The sequence below is a fragment of the Nerophis ophidion genome, linkage group LG13, assembly GCF_033978795.1.
Source record: "Nerophis ophidion isolate RoL-2023_Sa linkage group LG13, RoL_Noph_v1.0, whole genome shotgun sequence".
Classification (NCBI taxonomy): Eukaryota; Metazoa; Chordata; class Actinopteri; order Syngnathiformes; family Syngnathidae; genus Nerophis; species Nerophis ophidion.
The window spans coordinates 51,881,093-51,896,376 of NC_084623.1; the positions used below are offsets into that span (position 1 = coordinate 51,881,093).

General features: G+C 38.4%; 1 protein-coding gene across 1 annotated transcript in view; it reads right to left on the reverse strand.

Moving 5' to 3' along the window:
* mettl16 (methyltransferase 16, N6-methyladenosine) overlaps positions 1 to 6,165 on the reverse strand; it is a 51,550-nt gene extending 45,385 nt beyond the window's left edge. Inside the window, exons 1-2 of the mRNA XM_061919176.1 lie at positions 6,049 to 6,165; positions 2,621 to 2,758 (exon numbers count right to left, since the gene is read on the reverse strand). Of these exons, the coding sequence (XP_061775160.1) occupies positions 2,621 to 2,748 (128 nt within the window). The 5' untranslated portion in view covers positions 2,749 to 2,758; positions 6,049 to 6,165. The remainder of the gene's footprint in view (positions 1 to 2,620; positions 2,759 to 6,048) is intronic.
* Between the last annotated feature and the right edge of the window lie 9,119 nt (positions 6,166 to 15,284).

A 15,284-nucleotide genomic window follows, 5' to 3' on the forward strand; every position in this document is an offset into this window, starting at 1 on the left:
GCATCGATTAGCTTGCAGTCATGCAGTGACCAAATATGTCTGATTAGCACACTCCACGTAAGTCAATAACATCAACAAAACTCACCTTTGTGCATTCATGCACAACGTTAAAAGTTTGGTTGACAAAATGAGACAAAAAAAATAAGTGGCATAAATCACGTCTTAGAAAGTCGGAGAAAGTTATCCATGAAAACAACTACGGTGAGTTCAAGGACTGCCAAAATTAGTAGGACAAAGCGGCGCTCGCCAAATACTCGAATCAGTGAAGCATGTTTAATGTAAACAGTGTGCTTTATAGCAATTAGGGAGGTTTGTGTCACTTTTGTCCTCCTACAGAAACCATATTAAAACAAAAAATATGTTTTTTCCCCTCATCTTTTTCAATATTTTATATATTTTTGAAAAAGCTCCAGAGAGCCACTAGGGCAGCGCTAAAGACCCCGGTCCTAGGGGGACGTAACAAAAAATAATTGATAAGCCCTGCTGCAAGGGATTTTAGTGTTGCCAACTTAGCAACTTTGTGGTTTTAGTTACCAAGTGATCTGTAAATACTCTTTTTCACAAAAAGTGACAACTCCAGTTGAGAACTTTGGAAATGAAAGTGGTGACCGTTGTGGCCTTTTCTCCTATCCAAAAAAAAAAAAAAACCCTGCAAGCTTGTGTCTTGTGACACAAAAAGTATAAATCGAAGCATAAGAAGAAAGTTTGTAGTTCGTAATGTAGTCGTTCTAAATCAATGGTTCTTAAAGGGGAACATTATCACCAAACCTATGCAAGCGTCAATATATACCTTGATGTTGCAGAAAAAAGACCATGTATTTTTTTAACCGATTTCCGAATTCTAAATGGGTGAATTTTGGCAAATTAAACGCCTTTCTGTTTATCGCTCTTATAGCGATGACGTCAGAACGTGACGTCACCGAGGTAACACACCCGCCATTTTCGTTTTCACATTACAAACACCGGGTCTCAGCTCTGTTATTTTCCGTTTTTTCGACTATTTTTTGAAACTTTGGAGACATCATGCCTCGTCGGTGTGTTGTCGGAGGGTGTAACAACACTAACAGGGAGGGATTCAAGTTGCACCACTGGCAAGAAATCTGCCGCCAGACTTCCATTGAATTTGCCAGTGTCTACACATTTGACCGGCGATGCTAAGACAGACATGGCACAGAGATGTATGGATAACCTGCAGATGCATTTGCAACGATTAAGTCAACAAAATCACAAATGTGAGTTTTGTTGATGTTGTTGACTTATGTGCTAATCAGACATATTTGGTCACGGCATGACTGCCAGCTAATCGATGCTAACATGCTACGCTAATCGATGCTAAAATGCTACTTACGCTAGCTGTATGTACATTTGAAACTAGATACCCACATTTAATGCGAAACAAACACTTACCAATCGACGGATTTAAGTTGCTCCAGTGTCACAAGATGCGAAAGTCCTGATCGTTTGGCCCGCACATTTTACCGGCGATGCTAATAAGGCAGCCATGCTATGGGCCACTTCATTAGGTACACCCACGCTATGGCCGAATAGCGTCAATAGCTATTCGCTCAATAGCTTCAATTTCTTCTTCAATTTCGTTTTCGCTATCTGCCTCCATACTCCGACCATCTGTTTCAATACATGCCTAATCTGTTGAATCGCTTAAGCGGCTGAAATCCGAGTCTGAATCCGAGCTAATGTCGCTATATCTTGCTGTGGTAACCGCCATGATGTTTGTATTGGCAGCCCTGTATGACGTCACAGGGAAATGGACAGTGGCATCGCAAATAGCGAAATTCAAGAACTTTAAAGCTTTTTTTAGGGATATTCCGGGAGGTGTAAAATTTTGAAAAAAACTTCGAAAAATAAAACAAGCCACTGGGAACTGATTTTTATTGTTTTTAACTCTTTTGAAATTGTGATAATGTTCCCCTTTAAACTAGGTTCGATTGAACCCTAGGGGTTCGGTGGAGGTCAAAACACACCCGAATCTTCGTCTAAATACGAAATTATCCCTATCGGCGTATTATGGCTACGGCAACAGCTGACTGATTTGCAGGTGTGCAATTTGTTGTGAGTTTATGCACTGTCTTGGTTTTGTTGTTTGAACAAGGTGATGTTTATGCATGGTTCATTTTGTGCAACAGTAAAAAAAACATGGTAACACTTTAGTATGGGGAACATATTCACCATTAATTAGTTGCTTATTAACATGCAAATTAGTAACATGTTCTCTTAAATAGTCACTAAGTACTTATTAATGCCTTATTCGGTATGGCCTTATTATAACTCTAACCCTGACCGTAACCAAATAACTCTAAATTAAGTCTTTGTTACTTAGAATATGTTCCCCATACTAAAGTGTTACCAAAAACATATAATTTTGTGTTGAATTTTTTTTACACTAAAGAAGGGTTCGGTGAATGCACATATGAAACTGGTGGAGTTCGGTACCTCCAACAAGGTTAAGAACCACTGTTCTAAATGCATGATGGCCAATTAGGCAAATTTGAAAACTACATACAGTTCTGGGTTTAGGTGCATTCATTAAATACCTAAACAACACAAAACCTAATGCTGCTACAGGAAGGTGATGGATGCTTGAATATGTATTAGTACTTACACAGCTCGCCCACTCACGTTGGTGTTCACATGCTGCTGGAATTGTGGATATTTCGAGGCCAGGTAGGCAAAGTCTGGTGGTTTGTCTTTGTAGCGGTTCCTGGGATGCATGGACTTGTTCAGAGACATGACCGCCGGCCTGTTGTGGAGGCACAAAACCGACTGTTGAAGGCGTTCAGCCCAGTTTCAGAGTCGTTCAAACATTCCAGGGTTTAATTTCTAAGGTCTGAGCCTCGTTTGTACAAACTGTGAATGTACAACTCATGCTCACCTCATCATATTTTTGCTCTATTCACCACAACACTGTCCTTTATTAGGCTTGCACATATTAGTTACTTTATTACTTGTTTATACAAACCCTTTTTCCATATGAGTTGGGAAATTGTGTTAGATGTAAATATAAACGGAATACAATGATTTGCAAATAATTTTCAACCCATATTCAGTTGAATATGCTCCAAAGACAACATATTTGATGTTCAAACTGATACTTTTTTTTTGCAAATAATCAATAACTTTAGAATTTGATGCCAGCAACACGTGACAAAAAAAGTTGGGAAAGGTGGCAATAAATGTTGAGGAATGCTCATCAAACACTTATTTGGAACATCCCACATGTGTGCAGGCTAATTGGGAACAGTTGGGTGCCATTACTGGATCGGTTTGCAGCCGAGTGTGAAACGACCGGAATGAGAATCAGCACCTCCAAGTCCGAGTCCGTGGTTCTCTCCCGGAAAAGGGTGGAATGCCATCTCTGGGTTGGGGAGGAGACCCTGCCCCAAGTGGAGGAGTTCAAGTACCTAGGAGTCTTGTTCACGAGTGAGGGAAGAGTGGATCGTGAGATCGACAGGCGGATTGGTGCGGCGTCTTCAGTAATGCGCACGTTGTATCGATCCGTTGTGGGGAAGAAGGAGCTGAGCCGGAAGGCAAAGCTCTCAATTTACCGGTCGATCTACATTCCCATCCTCACCTATGGTCATGAGCTTTGGGTCATGACCGAAAGGATAAGATCACGGGTACAAGCGGCCGAAATGAGTTTCCTCCGCCGTGTGGCGGGTCTCTCCCTTAGAGATAGGGTGAGAAGCTCTGTCATCCGGGAGGAACTAAAAGTAAAGCCGCTGCTCCTTCACATCGAGAGGAGCCAGATGAGGTGGTTTGGGCATCTGGTCAGGATGCCACCCGAACACCTCCTAGGGCATGTCCAACTGTTAGGAGGCCACGGGGAAGACCCAGGAGACGTTGGGAAGACTATGTCTCCCGGCTGGCCTGGGAACGCCTCGGGATTCCCCGGGAAGAGCTAGACAAAGTGGCTGGGGAAAGGGAAGTCTGGGTTTCCCTGCTTAGGTTGTTGCCCCCGCGACCCGACCTCGGATAAGCTGAAGAAGATAAATGGATGGATGGGTGCCATGTTTGGGTATAAAAGCAGCTTCCATGAAATGCTAAGCAATTCACAAACAAGGATGGGGTGAGGGTCACCACTTTGTAAGCAAATTGTTGAACAGTTTTAGAACAACATTTCTCAACGAGGTATTGCAAGGAATTTAGGGATTTTACCATCTATGGTCCGTAAAATCATCAAAAAGTTCAGAGAATCTGGAGAAATCACTGCACGTAAGCGATGATATTAAAGACCTTTGATCCCTCAGGCCAGGGGTCGGGAACCTTTTTGGCTGAGAGAGCCATGAAAGCCTAAAATTTTAAAGTATATTTCCGTGAGAGCCATATAATATTTTTAACACTTAATACAACTGTCAGGTTCAAACACTGATGACATCTATTAAACAGACAAGAAGCAAGGAATTAAACAGAGACTGGATTCAATTTAGCTCAATGAAGAGAAACCCGTAAACCTGTACTCTTGTACAGTGTCGTCCCACGCTCTGACCAGAGAATTTTACTTCTCCTCTTTCATTTGGACTTTCCCAGATTACATCTCTTATTCTTTTTAATAACATTGTTATTCTAGAGCTAACCAATAATAAATACAATCAGTTTGACCATTAATGCGACTTCTTCAACAGGTGCGGTAGAAACGGATGGATGGATTCAAATGCATGAGAATGTTTTATATTTTGAACGTGATTTTTAACACTGTGATTACCAGCGGAATTATTAATTACTTATCGTGTTAAGCAACGTCAGCTAAGATTTATCTGAGAGCCAGATGCAGTCATCAAAAGAGCCCCATCTGGCTCGAGAGCCATAGATTCCCTACCCCTGCCTCAGGCGGTACTCCATTAAAAACCGACATCAGTGTGTAAGGATATCACCACGTGGGCTCAGGAACACTTCATAAAACCACTGTCAGTAACTACAGTAAATCGCTACATCTATATGCAAAGCCAAACCCATTTATCAACAATATCCTGAAACGCCGCCGGCTTGGCTGGGCCCGAGCTCAACTAAGATGGACTGATGCAAAGTGGAAAGGTGTTCTATGGTCTGACGAGTTCCCTTTTCAAATTATTTTTAGAAACAGAGGACATGGTGTCCTCCAGAACAAAGAGGAAAATAACCATTCAGATTGTTATAGGCGCAAAGTTCAAAAGCCCGCATCTGTGACGGTCTGGGGGTGTATTAGTGCCCAAGGCATGGGTAACTTACACATCCGTGAAGGCACCATTAATGCTGAAAGGTCCGTACAGGTTTTGGAGCAACATATGTTGTCATCCAAGCAACGTTATCATGCTTATTTCAGCAAGACAAGTGTTACAACAGCACGGCTCGTAAAAAAAGAGTGCGGGTACTTTCCTGGCCCGCCTGCAGTCCAGTCCTGTCTCCCATTGAAAATGTGTGGCGCATTATGAAGCGTAAAATACGACAGCGGAGACCCCGGACTGTTGAATGACTAAAGCTCTACATAAAACAAGAATGGGAAAGATTTCCACTTTCAAAGCTTCAACAATTAGTTTCCTCAGTTCCCAAACGTTTATTGAGTGTTGTTAAAAGAAAATGTATTGTAACACAGTGGTGAACATGCCCTTTCCCAACTACTTTGGCACGTGTGGCAGCCATGAAATTCTAAGTTAATTATTATTTGCAAAAAAAAAATAAAGTTTATGAGTTTGAACATCAAATATCTTGTCTTTGCAGTGCATTCAACTGAATATGGGTTGAAAAGGATTTGCAAATCATTGTATTCCGTTTATATTTACATCTAACACAATTTCCCAACTCATATGGAAACTGGGTTTGTATGTTTAGTTAATATTTATTGCTTAGCACAGTCTAGCAAGTCAGATTCCAGACATGTTTAACATGTAATCTGGACAATAAAGCAGATTGTAAATAAACACGCTGTGCCTTTAACTCGAGTAGGTATTTAAAACTGTATATTAATAACTTTTAACATAAGGAAATGTTGTTTAATCACGACTCAAATTATTGGACTAAATATACATAAGTTAATGTTTAATGGGATAAACTTACCTTAATAAGTATTGTTATGGACTCGCGTTGTCCAAACGTTTCTCAGCTTTCCGAGTGTGCTTCCTTTTTGCGTGACGTCATTACTGTGCGACCCCGCTGGATGATGACGTCAAGGAGGACGGACGTAAACATGCTTTAAAAATGACTATTATTATTTCTTTGATTGTATGTAAATGTTGGATATTATATATAAAAGTTTTGAAAATAAATACAAAAATCTAATTTAAAAAATAATATATATATAAAATACATTCTACGAAAATTACTTTATTGAATTAACAACCCCCTAGCGCTGAATTGCACTGTTTTTGTACTTGCTTTAATTGTTCGTGTTCATATGTTTATGTTTGTAAATGTTGAACTTTATAAATAAAGGCATAAAAAAAAACAATAATTAAAAATGACTATTTAAACCAGGGGTCACCAACCTTTTTGAAACCAGGAGCTGATTAATGTGAAGGGCTACCAGTTTGATACACACTTAAATAAATTGCCAGAAATAGCCAATTTGCTCCATTTACCTTTAACTCTATGTTATTATTGATGATTAATGATATTTATATTTGTGGGAAAACTAATCATATTAATGATTTCTCACAATAAATATGTGTTAAATTTTTTCAATCTGCACTTTGTTAGAATATATAACAAATTGGACCAAGCTATATTTGTAACAAAGAAAAATCATTTCTTCTAGATTTTCCAGAACAAAAATTTCAAAATAAATTCAAAAGACTTTGAAATAAGATTTAAATTTGATTCTACAGATTTTCTATATTTACCAGAATATTTTTTTTTTCATTTTAATCATAAGTTTGAAGAAATATTTCACAAATATTCTTCGTCGAAAAAACAGAAGCTAAAATGAAGAATTAAATTAAAATCTATTCATTATTCTTTACAATAAAAAAAAATACTTGAGCATTGATTTAAATTGTCAGGAAAGAAGAGGAAGGAATTTATAAGGTATAAAGGTATATGTGTTTAAAAATCCTAAAATCATTTTTAAGGTTGTATTTTTTCTCTAAAATTGTCTTTCTGAAAGTTATAAGAAGCAAAGTAAAAAAATGAATGCATTTTTCTAAACAAGTGAAGACCAAGTCCTTAAAATATTTTTGGGATTTTCAAATTCTATTTGAGTTTTGTCTCTCTTAGAATTAAAAATGTCGAGCAAGGCAAGACCAGCTTGCTAGTAAATAAAGAACATTTAAAAAATAGAGGCAGCTCACTGGTAAGTGCTGCTGTGACGGACTCCCACCGTCGTCCTGCGGGTTCCATGGACCACCAAGGAAGGACATGACTTCGAGCAGGTTTGACTTGCTTTATTTTCCCACACAACCTTGTCTGCGATCGGGTCGGTCGTCCGCTGCGTCTCCCGTCTCCCTCTGCTGCTCGCTCCGCCTCTTCTTGTCTCCGTCTCCGTCGTTGTATGTGTTTTTCTCGCTCCGCACCATCACCAGCCCCGTTCTCCCCTTTTATACAGCGAGAGGAGATACGTTAATCGTGTACAGGTGCGCGATCCACACACCTGATCTTGTTTGTGGCGTCGCTCCTGGCACGCCCCGCCTCGCCGCTCGCTCGCCATCACCGACTCCTCGCCGCCATCTTGGGCGTGCCCTGCATCTCTGTCGGACCGTCGGCTCCACCTCTCCACAGCTGCTATTTGAGCTATTTTTAGAACAGGGCAGCGGGCGACTAATCTGGTCCTTACGGGCTACCTGGTGCCTGCGGGCAGCGCGTTAGTGACCCCTGATTTAAACGATGCATATTATAAAGGTTCATAAAAAAATATATATATATTTAAATGATTATTTTATTTTTAACGTTCATACATTTTATATAGATGTATGAACATTGATGTAAGTATATTATCTACATTTTTGTAGTTGTACTAGCACTGCAGTAATACATTTAAACTCTGAAAATAGAAAAAAATAGTCTATACGTTTTCATATTCGTAAACAATATGATTGGGGTGTCCAAACTTTTTCAACCAAGGGCCACATAATGAAAAGTCAATGTTTGGGAAATGTTTAATGTTTTTTATTTTGTGAAAAAAAAAAAAATGCTGAAAACATACACATATTATATAGAGACAGATGACATATATTTTAAAGAAAAACCTATGGTCAGTTATGTGTTATTGGTGGAAAAATGTGCTATCATTAGTTATAACAGTGGGGCCCTCAACATATTGTTGGAAAAAACAAGAGCAAAAATGTAAGACGAAAGGTAATTCTTAGTTATTAAAGTATTGCTCTTCTTTAAAGTTGTAGTTAATTGTTAATACTTATTGTTTACATTGAAAAAAGAGAACATGGTCTACCAAACAGGTGTCAAAGTCAAGACCCGGGGCCCGAGAAAAATGTGTGTTAGTAAAAATTTTTTTTAATTAAATGCTAATAATTATTTAAATTTCGACAGGAAAACATGCGTATCTTCTAAACATTATCTATTCATGCCGTGTGGTGTCAAAGTCAAGGCCCCGGGGCCAGATCTGGCCCGCCACATCATTGTGTGTGGCCCGAGAAAAATGTGTTAGTAAAATCAAAATATATATATATATTTTTTAACTAAATGCTAATAATTATTTCAATTTCGACAAGAAAAAATGCATATTTTCTAAATGCTATCTAATCATGCCATGTGGTGTCAAAGTCAAGGCCCAAGGGCCAGATCTGGGCCGCCAAATCATTGTATGTGGCCCGAGAAAAATGTGTGTTAGTAAAATGTTTTATTTTTAAATTAAATGCTAATTATTTCAATTTCGTCAGGAAAAAATGCGTATCTTTTAAACGTTATCTAATCATGCCATGTGGTGTCAAATTCAAGGCCCCGGGGGCCAGATCTGGCCCGCCACATCATTGTTTGTGGCCCGAGAAAAATGTGTTAGTAAAATATATATATATATATTTTTAACTAAATGCTAATAATTATTTCAATTTCGACAAGAAAAAATGCATATTTTCTAAACGCTATCTAATCATGCCATGTGGTGTCAAAGTCAAGGCCCAAGGGCCAGATCTGGCCCGCCACAACATTGTATGTGGCCCGAGAAAAATGTGTGTTAGTAAAATATATATATTTTTTTAAACTAAATACTCATTTCAATTTCAACAGGAAAAAATGCGCATCTTCTAAACGTTATCTAATCATGCCATGTGGTGTTAAAGTCAAGGCCCAAGGGCCAGATCTGGCCCGCCACATCATTGTTTGTGGCCCGAGAAAAATGTGTTTTAGTAAAATGTTTTTCTTTTAATTAAATGCTAATAATTATTAAAATTTCGACAGGAAAAAAATTTGAATCTTTTAAACGTTATCCAATCATGTCATGTGGTGTCAAACTCATGGCCCCGGGGGCCAGATCTGGCCCGCCACAACATTGTATGTGGCCCGAGAAAAATGTGTGTTAGTAAAATACTTTTTTTTTTTTTAACTAAATACTAATTTCAATTTCAACAGGAAAAAATGCGCATCTTCTAAACATTATCCAATTATGCCATGTGGTGTCAAACTCAAGGCCCCGGGGCCAGATCTGGCACGACACATCATTGTGTGTGGCCCGAGAAAAATGTGTTAGTAAAATCAAAATATATATATATTTTTTTTAACTAAATGCTAACAATTATTTCAATTTCGACAAGAAAAAATGCATATTTTCTAAACGCTATCTAATCATGCCATGTGGTGTCAAAGTCAAGGCCCAAGGGCCAGATCTGGCCCGCCACAACATTGTGTGTGGCCCGAGAAAAATGTGTGTTAGTAAAATATATATATTTTTTTAAACTAAATACTCATTTCAATTTCAACAGGAAAAAATGCGCATCTTCTAAACGTTATCTAATCATGCCATGTGGTGTCAAAGTCAAGGCCCAAGGGCCAGATCTGGCCCGCCACATCATTGTTTGTGGCCCGAGAAAAATGTGTTAGTAAAATGTTTTTTTTAATTAAATGCTAATAATTATTTAAATTTTGACAGGAAAAAATGCGTATCTTTTAAACATTATCTAATCATGCCATGTTCTGTCAAAGTCAAGGCCCAAGGGCCAGATCTGGCCCGCCACAACATTGTATGTGGCCCGAGAAAAATGTGTATTAGTAAAATACTTTATTTTTTTTAACTAAACACTAATTTCAATTTCGACAGGAAAAAATGCGCATCTTCTAAACATTATCTAATCATGCCATGTGGTGTCAAACTCAAGGCCCAAGGGCCAGATCCGGCCCGCCACATTATTGTGTGTGGCCCGTGAAAAAAGTGTGTTAGTAAAATGCTTTTTTAAATTTTATTAAATGCTAATAATTATTTCAATTTCGACAGGAAAAAATGTGCATCTTCTAAACGTTATCCAATCATGCCATGTGGTGTCAAAGTCAAGGCCCGGGGGCCAGATCTGGCCCGCCACATCATTGTTTGTGGCCCGAGAAAAATGTGTATTAGTAAAAAATGGTTTTAAATTAAATGCTAATAATTATTTAAATTTCGACAGGAAAAAATGTGTATCTTCTAAACATTATCTAATTATGCCATGTGGTGTCAAAATCAAGGCCCCGGGGGCCAGATCTGGCCCGCCACATCATTGTGTGTGGCCCGAGAAAAATGTGTTAGTAAAATATATATGTATATATATTTTTTTAAGTAAATGCTAATAATTATTTCAATTTCGACAAGAAAAAATGCATATTTTCTAAACGCTATCTAATCATGCCATGTGGTGTCAAAGTCAAGGCCCGGGGGCCAGATCTGGCCCGCCACAACATTGTATGTGGCCCGAGAAAAATGTGTGTTAGTAAAATACTTTTTTTTTTTTTTAACTAAATACTAATTTCAATTTCGACAGGAAAAAATGCGCATCTTCTAAACGTTATCTAATCATGTCATGTGGTGTCAAAGTCAAGGCCCAAGGGCCAGATCTGGCCCGCCACATCATTGTGTGTGGCCCGAGAAAAATGTGTTAGTAAAATGTTTTTTTTAATTAAATGCTAATAATTATTTAAATTTTGACAGGAAAAAATGCGTATCTTTTAAACATTATCTAATCATGCCATGTTCTGTCAAAGTCAAGGCCCAAGGGCCAGATCTGGCCCGCCACATCATTGTGTGTGGCCCGAGAAAAATGTGTTAGTAAAATACATTGTTTTTCTATTAAATGCTAATCATTATTTCAATTTCGACAGGAAAAAATGTGTATCTTTTAAATGTTATCCATTCATGTCATGTGGTGTCAAAATCAAGGCCCGGGGGCCAGATCTGGCCCGCCACATCACTGTTTGTGGCCCGTGAAAAATGTGTGTTAGTAAAAAAATGTTTTTAATTAAATGCTAATAATTATTTAAATTTCGACAGGAAAAAATGCATATTTTCTAAACATTATTTAATTATGCCATGTGGTGTCAAAGTCAAGGCCCCGAGGGCCAGATCTGGCCCGCCACATCACTGTTTGTGGCCCGTGAAAAATGTGTGTTAGTAAAAAAATGTTTTTAATTAAATGCTAATAATTATTTAAATTTCGACAGGAAAAAATGCATATTTTCTAAACATTATTTAATTATGCCATGTGGTGTCAAAGTCAAGGCCCCGAGGGCCAGATCTGGCCCGCCACATCATTGTATGTGGCCCGAGAAAAATGTGTGTTAGTAAAATACTTTTTTTTTTTTAACTAAATACTAATTTCAATTTCAACAGGAAAAAATGCGCATCTTCTAAACATTATCCAATTATGCCATGTGGTGTCAAACTCAAGGCCCGGGGGCCAAATCTGCTGGCCCGCCATATAATTGTTTGTGGCCTGTGAAAAATATGTTAGTAAAATACTTTTTTTCTTTTTATTAAATGCTAAAAAATTATTTCAATTTCGACAGGAAAAAAATGCGTATCTTTTAAACGTTATCTAATCATGCCAAATATTACATTATTATATAGTGCATTACAAAAATAGCTTAGTATAGATAACAGTTTGTACATGAAAAAATCTAATAATCAATGCCGAGGCAGCATTTTAAATTTTTTTTTTTTTAAATCAGATCAATTTGAATTTTGATTAAACATAGGTTTTTACCCACATGCATAACTTCCATTAATTAAAAAAAAAAAAAAAATTGGCCCTCTAAAGGCAGCTATTACTGCGATGCGGCCCTCAATGAAAAACAGGTTTGAGACCCCTGGTCTACCAAGTCAAATATTTAGTGCAGGGGTCCCCAAACTATGGCTCTCGGGCCAGATACGGCCCACCCGCGTCCAAAATGCGGCCCGCGGTAAGTCCCAAGTTTAAAATATATATATATATATGAAAAATTTAATATAATTTTTTTTTTAAATCTGTCCTTTCTAATCCATTATCTACCGCTTGTTACTCTCGGTGTCTCCTAGCCACTCAGGCAAATCGAATTGTCTAAAAATGTATTTTCCCATCGATAATGTGACATCATTGCACCCGGAATATACATAAATATATACATAGCCCGGCCCCTGGCGGCATAGCACAGTTGGTAGAGTGGCCGTGCCAGCAACTTGAGGGTCACAGGTTCAATTCCCGCTTCCGCCATCCTAGTCACTGCCGTTGTGTCCTTGGGCAAGACACTTTACCCACCTGCTTCCAGTGCCACCCACACTGGTTTAAATGTAACTTAGATATTGGGTTTCCCTATGTAAAGCGCTTTGAGCCACTAGAGAAAAGCGCTATATAAATATAATTCACTTCACTTCACAACCCAATGCGGCCGCCCCGAGTCAAAAAGTTTGGAGACTCCTGACTTAGTGCAGTGGTTCTCAAATGGGGGCACTTGAAGGTATGCCAAGGGGTACGTGAGATTTTTTTTTAAATATTCTAAAAATAGCAACAATTCAAAAATCCTTTATAAATATATTTATTGAATAAAACTTCAACAAAATATGAATGTAAGTTCATAAACTGTGAAAAGAAATGCAACAATGCAATATTCAGTGTTAACAGCTAGATTTTTTTGTGGACATGTTCCATAAATATTGATGTTAAAGATTTCTTTTTTTGTGAAGAAATGTTTAGAATGAAGTTGATGAATCCAGATGGATCTCTATTACAATCCCCAAAGAGGGCACTTTAAGTTGATGATTACTTCTATGTGTAGAAATCTTTATAATTGAATCACTTGTTTATTTTTCAACAAGTTTTTAGCTATTTTTGTATCTCTTTTTCCCAAATAGTTCAAGAAAGACCACTACAAATAAGCAATATTTTGCACTGTTATACAATTTATAAATCAGAGACTGATGACATAGTGCTGTATTTTACTTCTTTATCTTGTTTTATCAACCAAAAATGCTTTGCTCTGATTAGGGGGTACTTGAATTAAAAAAATGTTCACAGGGGGTACATCACTGAAAAAAGGTTGCAAACCATTGACTTAGTGCAGAGGTGCCCATTACGTCGATCGCGAGCTACCAGTCGACCGCGGGGGGTGTGTCAGTCGATCTCCAGCCAGGCTTTTAGAAAAAAATAGACCTAAAAATGAGTGATCATCAATCTTCACCAAGACGTCACTTAAATGACATTCACGGTACCGGAGGGTCTTGTGAGATGACGCTGGCTGCTGCAAGATCATTATTATGAAAATATGACCGAGAGGAAGGCCAGAAACACTTTTTATTTCAACAGACTCTCGCGCCGTACCTTCCGTCAAAACTCTAAAGGCCGACTGCACATTTCCTATCTTCACAATAAAAGCCCTGCTTCATGCTGCCTGCGCTAACTAAATACAGAGTCTCGGAAAACTGGCGTGCACAAGCGATCCCTCAGAAAGCTGGCGTGCACATCACTTGTGCACGCCAGCTTTCCGAGACTCTTATTTTGTTAGCGCAGGCAGCTTGAAGCAGGGCTTTTATTGTGAAGATAGGAAATGTGCAGTCGGCCTTTAGAGTTTTGATGGAAGGTACGGCGCGAGAGTCTGTTGAAATAAAAAGTGTTTCTCGCCTTCCTCTCTGTCATTTTTTCATAATAATGAACTGGCAGCAGCCAGCGTCATCTCACAAGACCCTCGGGTGCCGTGAATGTCAATCAAGCAAGCTACGGAATTTGCCGCCAGTGTTTTTCTTGTAAAGTGTATGGAAGCTGGATGAATTAAGACGCCAAAAACCAACCACTGTCATGTGGTATCGTACAGAAAGGACAACTTTTTTTCTCCTCCATTTGAAAATGTGGGCGTTATCAATCATTACTGTCTGATTCCAATCAATGCAAGTCATCAGAATCAGGTAATACACCAACTTATATTCTTGTCTTCGTGAAAGAAATACATCTATATGTGTTACACATGCTTGTATTATCATTAAACACATTTAACTTGTTTACAAAAATGTCTCTTTCATAAATAAATAAATATAAATGATATATATAAATGAGGTAGATCCCCTCGAGTTGGTCAATTGAAAAGTAGCTCGCCTGCAGAAAAAGTGTGGGCACCCCTGACTTAGTGTGTTGAACATACTTTGCCAATACAGTTGATTCTGATTTCACTTATAAACTGACTATCTGTGGCATTTGAAATATATACTTTTCATATTTTGCATACAATTTTTATCTTTTTTCTTACTCCCCCCCAACGAAACTCGACCTACGGGCCACCCTTTTACTCACTACCTTGTTTTAATTCAGAGACCCCACCTGGGGAAGGCCTCAGGCGGAGCTGGACAAAGTGGTTGGGGACAGGGTAATTTAGCTTTCTCTGCTTAGGCTGCTGCCCCCACGACCCGACCTCGGATGGACAAGATGTGGGAGGGGGGGAAAAAAGAAAAAAAAAAAAGACACTAAAAATATGCAGATTTATTTTTATTATATTGCAAACAATGATGACATCCAGGTATATTGTTAAGAGTTTGTTGAGTGTAGAGTGAGACCATAGTGGCAAAAACATCATGAACTCTCCTGTAAGAGCTTGTTGTGCAGTCTGAAGCCCTCAATGAGGTTCACGGGCATGTTAGAGGCCTGGTGGACAAAATAAAATTAAAAAAAATAAAATAAAATGCATCATTCAGCCCACTCACAAGCCAAAGCAGAGAGCAAAAAGGATTGTTTGGGACTTGCAAGAACAAAACAAAAAAAAGGTCAACTCACAGGAAAAAAACACACTTGCATACAATACAAGCAGCTCTGTTCCACAAAGTCTTAGAAAAAAGTTGTATGGACCGTTGAATATACATCATCTCTTCTAAAAGCACAGCAGGGGTGAAGGTTCTTTTCAGCTTGGTTCTGAGGGAGCAA